The following is an 8,786-nucleotide window of genomic DNA, read 5'->3' as shown; positions in this document are numbered from 1 at the left end:
TTTTTGTAAGAAGATGTGATTTAGTTAAAACAGCATCTTCATAATTTCTATTTTGTCTGTCTCCAAAACTTTCCCTAAGATCACGATAAACCATATTTACAGGTACACCTAATGATAATTTTGCAGAAATATTTTTTTTAATATTACCTGGGATAGGTTGGTACATGGTATTTGTAAAACTAACACTGTGGTTATGCGTTTTGATATACTGCACATTTGTAACACCATTTTTTTATATTGTAACAATCATTCCGGCAGGGCAGAAGGCACCTGATTTAACACTCCCTCTGTAGTACCTTTTATTAGTTTTTCTTGCTGGTTCACTAACAGAGCGATGCGGTTTAAAATGACCATCATTTTGACAAATGAAATAACTTGTTTTTACATCTTTTTAAATATTTTTTCCAGTGAAAAAACTACCACTTTGTTTACTGAAAAAAACATAACTATTAAGTTCCTCCTTTTCCTTCCATGCTAAGAATTCAGATTCTAATAAAAAATTGTAGGATTCTTTGGAAAATATACCTTCATGACATTCCTCTATGTGTTTAATAAGTTCGATTTTTTGAAAAAATACTTGGCCGCAGTCTTGATAGTGACATGGAGTTCTTTTATCTTTGGATTGATCATCTCTAAAAATGGTTTTATGTACCTGTAAAGCATGTCTTTTCATATTATCTTTTCTTGTAAATGACATCATACAAGCAGAGCACATAAAACTAAAAACAACAATTTTTAATTAAGTCTTTATATACTTTAGTTACTTATTGACATCAATTAAGTATTTTACCTGGGTTTTTTTAACTGAATTTCTGTTAAACTATTCAATGGATCAATTGATGACAATGCTGAAAAAAAATAATGTAATTTTTGTTTTTAATTCACCACAGAAAACCACTAAAAAGTTTCATAATATCAACAAAATGGTTCTTTTAACTATTTAATTTTAAAAAGGGGCGATTTACTCTCGTATGAAAAAAAACCTTCAAAGAGGAGATTTATTGTTTAAAAAAAACTTGACAAAAGTAAAACTTACTCTTATAACAAAAACTTTAAAAAGGGGAGAATTACTCTCATATGAAAAAAATCATTAAGAGAGGAAATTTACTCTTTTAAATAAAACTTGACAAAAGTAAATATTACTCTTACAACAAAAACTTTACAAAAGGGGAGAATAACTCTTCCATACCGCGAAATAGGTTAATTTTATTAATAAAATGATTCTCTTTAATAATTTAATTTTGAAAAGAGGAGAACTACTCTCATATAAAAAAAATCCTTAAAAGAGAAGATTTATTATTTTAAAAATAACCTGATAAAAGTAAAACTTACTCTTAAAACAAAAACTTTAAAAAGGGGAGAATTACTCTCATATGAAAAAAATCCTTAAAATATGGGATTTATTGTTTCAAAAAAACTTGACAAAAGTAAAACTTACACTTTTAGCAAAAACTTTAAAGAGGGAAGAATTACTCTTCCACAAAACACCACCAAAAAAGTTCATTTTATCATTTAAAATGGTTCTTTTTAATAACTTAGTTTTGAAAAGGGATAATTATTCTCATATGAAAAAATCCTTAATTTAAGGATTTTTTTATATGAGTTTTAAAGCTTATAAGAGGAGATTTACTTTTTTATGGGACTTACTCCCACTATCGATAGTACATAATAACTCAAAAAACTAAAAACCCTACCTTCATAAGGATTTATTTCTGCAGCATTAACAAATGATAATTTATCACTAAGCTTGTTAAACATTTCTTTGTTTAATTTCACAATAAGTTTATTTACTTTAACAACACCAGGAATTCAAAAACTTTACTATTCACGACAAATTTTCACGACTAAAACATGCGACAAACTTTATGCAGGTCAATTTACGGGCTAATGTTTACGTCGGGAGTATTTCTCCCCTACGTAAAATTCATTTTATGTAGCTCACCTACACCACTACATGGCTGGGTTTTTATTCTTCGACACCTACTAGGTGTCGAAGAATAAAAACCCACCCATGAAAATAAATAGTATATACGTATATATAGATGTTATTTTTTTAGAAAAGGTTGCACTACAATAATATTTTTAGGGACGTCATTTTGCTTAAGAAATTCTTAAGCAAAACAACGTCCCCAAAAAAATTAAATTAAATAACTTTATCAATTCTTAAAGAATTGATAAAGTTATTTAATTTTAAATTTTTCAGTTTTGTTTATATACAAGTAAATTTAGCTAATTCCTTCGTCCCCACATAAAAATAAATTCTGCAACTATTTATTTATTATGTCAATCAGTTTTTTTTTGTTTTTTTGTTTGGTAGTCTAATAGGGTGGGGTTTTTGTTTTATAAGTGGAGATTTTTTAAATTTTCCTCGTCTTTATATATTTTTGAGTGGGATAAGGTAAATTTGCAATTTCTCTCTAACTAGTCTAAAAATTTTTGCACATGTTGAATTATATTTTTTTTTTAAGACCATCTTAATAAAATAAACATTTGCCGTAAAAAAACTGGCCTCTTAATTTTTTACGGAAAATGCAACAAATCGGTAAGCAGAAGTTAGTATGTTTTTAAGCTTTCAAAAAACGCAGACCAGACATTATATTGATATAATGAGAACTTGTAAGAAGACGCTGCTAAATCGACTGATTTAGGTAGAACATGCAAGGGCATGCTGCTACATTGACTGAGGTTTGGGGTCGGGGCAGGCATAAATCAATCAATGTAGCAGCACTCTTATAATTCTCATAGAAACAGTATGATATCTGGTCTGCGTTTTTTTTTAAATTCAAAACCGCATTTTGAGCCATACTATCTTCTGCTTACCCAACAAATCAGGCCGTATAATAACAGTAGGCCATGGACTGCTGCGTATTAAAAAAAAAAAAAGAAGTTTTACATTTTTGTATTTTAAATTTTTCAAATGGAATTATTTTTTTTTTTAAGAAAAGTCATTTAAATATTTTACCTTTTTCTTACAAAATGTTACAATAAAAATTCATTTTGATCATAATAAATTTAAAAAAACTAGTTTTTTTAATTTATTATGTATATTTAGACTAATGAACTTTAAATCAACAAGTTTAATACTTAATATTAGAGGTAACCAATAGTGATTATGCCAAATACCAAATATTTGGTATTTATAAATACTCTTCAAACAACTCAAAAAGATTACAAAAATAACCAGCGCAGGCATATTGTGCATTTCTGAGGTAATTTCAGAAGTTGCTATAGATAGATAGATATAACACAAAAAACTCAAAACTTATTAAAAATGATATTTTTACAACAACCTGAACCTAAAGCACGGTTTAACTTTAATGAGATTAATGTCAATTATAGGGTTGCCTTTTTTTTATGAACGTTTTTAAAATTAATATTGAGGGATTAGTTAAATCATCAGGCGCAAAACAAAAAAATAATTTCAATGCTCTAAGAAAAACAAAGTCAGTGAAAAATTAATCCATCTCAGTGAAATGCTGCTTGACATCGATAAACCGGTGTCTAGTAGTACCGGTTATGATTCATTTCCACTTCGTAAGAAAAAGAAATGTATGCACACATGTGAAGATGTGAAAAAAGTCCAATTACAAATAAACTTTGTATTAATGAGAAACTGTTAGCTTGAATTGGGCAGCAAACCTTTACAAGTGATAGTCAGCAAACTCAATATTATCCTAACAAAACTTGCTAAAAATTTTTTATTTTATGCTGGTGTCAGTGTACTTAGTGAATGAGTACTTTTTGAAGTATGCATAATTTATAAGAAAATGCGCTATCATCAAACTATGAAAGTATTTTCATCATAACTTACCACCTACAGAGTTAAAAAAAGAATAAAAAATTGTTATATGAAATTCTTTTTTATGTGTTTTTTTCGTTACAACCTGATGTTTGGTATTCCGAATAGTTTGTAATATTCGTCCGATATCGAATGGTTAAAAAAGTATCTGAGTAGGCCGAATACCGAATAGTCACCAAATTTTCGTGACAGCTCTAGTAAATATGTTTGTAATAATTGAAAAAGCTACGCAAAAACTTTATATAACTACATATAAAATTATTTTGTCTGGTATTGTTTATTTATTGCCATTACTGCATATACCTAGTAGAAACTCAATGTTGATAAATTTATTAGTGATTTTTTCCAAAATATAAGCAAATTGATAAAGAAGAGATAAATCAGTCACGATTCCATCAAAAGATAATAAATTTTGTTTTTGTTTTTTTGTGGTTATTAAGGTGTTTCCGAAAGTCTTTAGGGTCTTATTACAGAGCACCGCTCTGTGATAAGGCCCTAATTTCATAAACAATTTATAGCGTTGACATGTTTTTTTTTATATAGTTAACTTTTTATTATATATTATATAGTATTTTAAATAAAAATAAACACCTAAATATAAAAAACATTTTGCAGTAATAAAAATATGTATTTATAAGTTTTAAAGTAGCTAATTTCATGTTAATGCTGGAGATTTTCATGTCTACCTGAACTATGAACCAAAATTTCATCTTCTCAACGGTCCTGATATAAACAGTAAATTTTCTGTAACTAAGACACAAAGGTATGAAAATGAATTAAAATTAAATTCAAATATTACAGTAAAATAATTGAATGAGTAAAGACCAATAATTGAATCACGAATAAATTGTCAATAAAAAACGCCTTTGCTAACATCGATTTAACGCTTTTTTTTTTACACCTGAAATAATAGTTATATAACTGAAATAATAGTTATATAAAAAATAAATATTATATCGACTGTTTTCATGCAATAAACAAACTTTGATACTAGGTTCCATGGTTTTTTAAATTAATATTTTAGTATAAAAGTTCCTTCAATGTGTGCATTTTTATTCGAAAAAGCTGCGGAAATGTATACAACAAGCTTTGTTGCGCTGTTTTTTGTTTTACAAGTTTGTAAGTTTTTTTACGTGTTTTGAAGTATAAGCTGTTTGTATATGCGTTTTGAAGTACAAGCAAATTACTTTTATTTCTGTTAGTTTAAGACAATCTCTTTAAAATTAATAAAAATAATTATTGTTTGTTATATGTCAGAGTTTTATAGTTTTAATTGTTTTATACATTTTATTGCAATTAACTTTATTACAACGATTAAAATGTATTATAATTTTTATAAACTTTCTATTTCTAGCTGGTCAAAATACAAACTTTGTGCTTATAAAGAATCAAGATGGTATGAATAAAAATTTAAATTTATTTACTAATTAATATTAAGTAAATATTTATTTATAATTTATATAGTTTTTATAATTTATATAACTATTTGGCTTTACGCTATTTATTAAATTATACTTTTGTTTATGTTATATGCAAAAAGGAGGAAATGTAATGATGTAATAAAAGTATAATAACGTAGTAAAAATATAATAAAATATAATAAATATAAATTATAAATAAAAGTATAATAAAATATAACAAAAAGATTTTGACAAATTTTTTTTAATGGTTTAGTTGAATGCTTAAATAAACACAACGAACTTAGAAGTAAGCATCAAGATACAGGAAACCTTGAATTAGATGCAACAGTCACTGCAAGTGCACAAAAACATGCCGAATACTTAGCATCAACAGGAACCTTCACACATAGTAAAAATAGTCCCTACGGCGAAAACCTATATATGATTTCTGGTGGACCAGCTGAAGGAGTATGTGTCAAAGCTAGCGCTAGTTGGTATGTGACTTTACAAAAATGAGTAATCAAAGTTATATAGAAAATCTCTAAATGTTTATTTTATCTTAAACACTTTGAGAATTTTTAAATCATAATTTTTTAATATGAATTGCGTAGAATTTAAAACGTGTGTTCTAAATCATTTAGGTACAATGAAATCTCAAAATATAATTTCAAAAGACCTGGTTTTTCTATGAATACGGGTCACTTCACCCAGGTGGTTTGGAAAGAAAGCAAAAAAGTTGGATTCGGTATAGCAAAACATAAAAATGGAAAAGTTATAGTTGTTGCACAATACTTACCACGAGGAAACATGATGGGAGCTTTTCCGAAAAATGTTCTGCCACTTAAGCAGTAAAGCAAAACATTAAAACAATGTTAACGAAATTCACGAAATTAAATGCTTTTGTTTTTCAGAAATATACTTAATAAATATGTATGTAAGTTTTTTAGTAAACAGCAAATCTTGTACTTTTACTTGAACTAAATGAACCTAAAGGGTTTTTAAGAATTTAATTTAATACAATCCAAACTTGCGCAAAGTATGTAAAACCATCTTGAACATTTGCGGAGTTTTTTTTTTTTTTTTCCAACGTTGGTCCAATGATCTGTATTTATTAATTATAACAACGAAAAGATTAATACCGACGCGACTAAAAAGAACTTGCACAGTCACATTGGTCCAACGTATGTAAAAACATCGCAAAAGTTGATTGTTTTACGATCTAAATCCAACGTTGATCCATTGTTTTTAACCCAGCGTTGATTTAATGCATTCAGTACAAGTTTGCGAGAGCAAAGTTGTATATCTTAAATAAAATCTTACGTGAATATTGAATTATCAAAACACAAATAAATCAAATCTGATTGTCTATTAGGGGCGGGTTTTGACAAATGTCAAGGAGGGGGTGAAAAGGTCTTAAAAAACAAAAAAAAGCCCGCATATTTTCGTTTATAACTTTTTTTTTTTAATTTTTTGTACTTTAGTGTAATAATCATGTTCATAGATATATAATTACGTAAAATAGTCAATTTCATTTGTCATTATAATAGTCCAATTCTGTATAATAGTCAATTCACAATAGAATATTTCTGAAAAAAGTCCCAAGGGAGGGGCTACTACCCCATTAGCCCCTCCCCTAAAACCCGCCACTGCTGTCTATACTGATTGTAAATACGATTATATATATATATATATATATATATATATATATATATATATATATATATATATATATATATATATATACATATATATATATATATATATATATATATATATACATATATATATATATATATATATATATATATATATATATATATATATATATATATATATATATCATATATATATATATATATATATATATATATATATATATATATATATATATATATATATATATATATATATATATATACATATATATATATATATATATATATATATATATACATATATATATATATATATATATATATATATATATATATACATATATATATATATATATATATATATATATATATATATATATATATATATATATATATATATATATATATATATATATATATATATATATATATATATATATATTATATATAATCAGGGGCGAATCTAGGATTTTATATAGGTGTAGCTAATATTTGTGAAACTACGTCATAGTTGCAACTATTTGATAAGTCGGTTAGTCTACATCAAAAAGAGGTCCAATAATTACGTCATGTAGACGCTGTCAGATATTTTTTTATCTGAGCGTCTTAAATTTAAGGGTTGAACAGCTTCTGCAGTGTATAAATATGCCTACACTTTTTGTACACCTAATTTTTCATTTACTTTCAATAATTCTAATAAAATAATTAATGGTAAAATATAAAACTTGTCTTGGCTATTCTGTTCATAAGTTAGACATAAATTGTCTAACTTACTTAACGAAGTGCACCGACTAGAAGGTAGGCTATAGGACTTTGCACCCCATATGTAAGTTGTAATACTGCCTAAGGTTAGCTCTCCATTTCCAAATTCTTTCCTATTCTTAATAGGCGTCAATCTAAAAGTATTGTTATTGTTGACAAAAAAAAAGACCCTCTATTTCTGGGTTCTTTTTTTTATATTTTTGTTACTAATTGTACAACTGCAATTATTATTTTAATAACATTATAATAATATCGTGATATATTCAAAAATATCATGATATTGTTATATTGTGTTATTTTTAAAAAAATATTTACTTATTTTATACTACTATATATAAGTATATATTAAAAAAAAAACGATTTAAACAGTCTCACTATTTATAGGATCCTCAGGAAGCTAATTTATTACATCTTTTTTTTTTATGAATATCCAGCACTCTTTTTGCAGCATACACCAACAAAATTTACACACATATCTAAATTTTTTAACAAGTGGTTTACACCGTATCCAGTTTAGAGCACTTTTTAAAACATTTAACATTTTAGCAGTAAAAGATCATCAAATGTACACAAAATAGAAAATAAATTTATTTATTAAACATATAAAACAAATAAGCAATAAGATGCTCATAGAAAAAATTATAAAAATATTTCAATTGTCTCTCTCTAGAAGCTAAAAATACGCTGATAACCCTGCCTACATTTGAAACAATTTCTGTATAAATTGACATTAAGCCAAGGTCAAATGTTCGAAAAGTGATTGAATAACTTTGGTCAAGCCAAGGTTATTCAATCACTTCTCTTACATTCTACTTCTTGAATAAGTTTTTAATGTCTAGGTATTATATCTAGAATTGAATCGTTAAAAACATGCAAGAATGTTGGGAAAACCAGTCATTGTTAAAACTTTTATTTAAAAAATACAAGATGGGGGTTTTAATTGATATTTTCAAAGAGGCTCCCATCAATCCAACTCTGCATGAATAGAGGTTTGGTGTGAAAATAGAAATGATAGATATCCAGATATTCCTTAAAGTAGATTTGCTTATCTTAGTTAGCTTAGTTGGAAGTGCAAACGCTCCGTACAAACCAACATTTTTCAAACCAACAGCTTTCTTAAACTTATATAATTAATAAGATCATTAATAAGATGGTTCAGTAGAGGTAAAG

General features: G+C 26.3%; 1 protein-coding gene across 1 annotated transcript; it reads left to right on the top strand.

Annotated features, from left to right (window-relative positions):
- The first annotated feature begins 4,763 nt into the window (after positions 1 to 4,763).
- Positions 4,764 to 6,191, top strand: LOC100204650 (Golgi-associated plant pathogenesis-related protein 1). The gene is made up of 4 exons (XM_065800416.1): positions 4,764 to 4,918; positions 5,154 to 5,195; positions 5,474 to 5,693; positions 5,841 to 6,191. The coding sequence occupies exons 1-4, from the start codon at positions 4,840 to 4,842 to the stop codon at positions 6,049 to 6,051; spliced, it is 552 nt and encodes a 183-aa protein (XP_065656488.1). The 5' UTR covers positions 4,764 to 4,839; the 3' UTR covers positions 6,052 to 6,191.
- Positions 6,192 to 8,786: the final 2,595 nt, after the last annotated feature.

This window comes from Hydra vulgaris, chromosome 06 (genome assembly GCF_038396675.1).
Source record: "Hydra vulgaris chromosome 06, alternate assembly HydraT2T_AEP".
NCBI classification, from domain to species: domain Eukaryota; kingdom Metazoa; phylum Cnidaria; class Hydrozoa; order Anthoathecata; family Hydridae; genus Hydra; species Hydra vulgaris.
Note: the sequence above shows the minus strand (reverse complement) of the source record. Positions and strands in the feature narration are given on the sequence as shown.

What these genes read in the sequence shown, in the direction of transcription:
- LOC100204650 (XM_065800416.1), top strand. Translation starts at nt 4,840, where the DNA reads ATGTGTGCATTTTTATTCGAAAAAGCTGCGGAAATGTATACAACAAGC. An exon ending in GTTTTTTGTTTTACAAGTTT is followed by an intron (nt 4,919 to 5,153) that starts GTAAGTTTTTTT and finishes TTCTATTTCTAG; the next exon opens with CTGGTCAAAATACAAACTTT. An exon ending in GTCAAAGCTAGCGCTAGTTG is followed by an intron (nt 5,694 to 5,840) that starts GTATGTGACTTT and finishes TAAATCATTTAG; the next exon opens with GTACAATGAAATCTCAAAAT.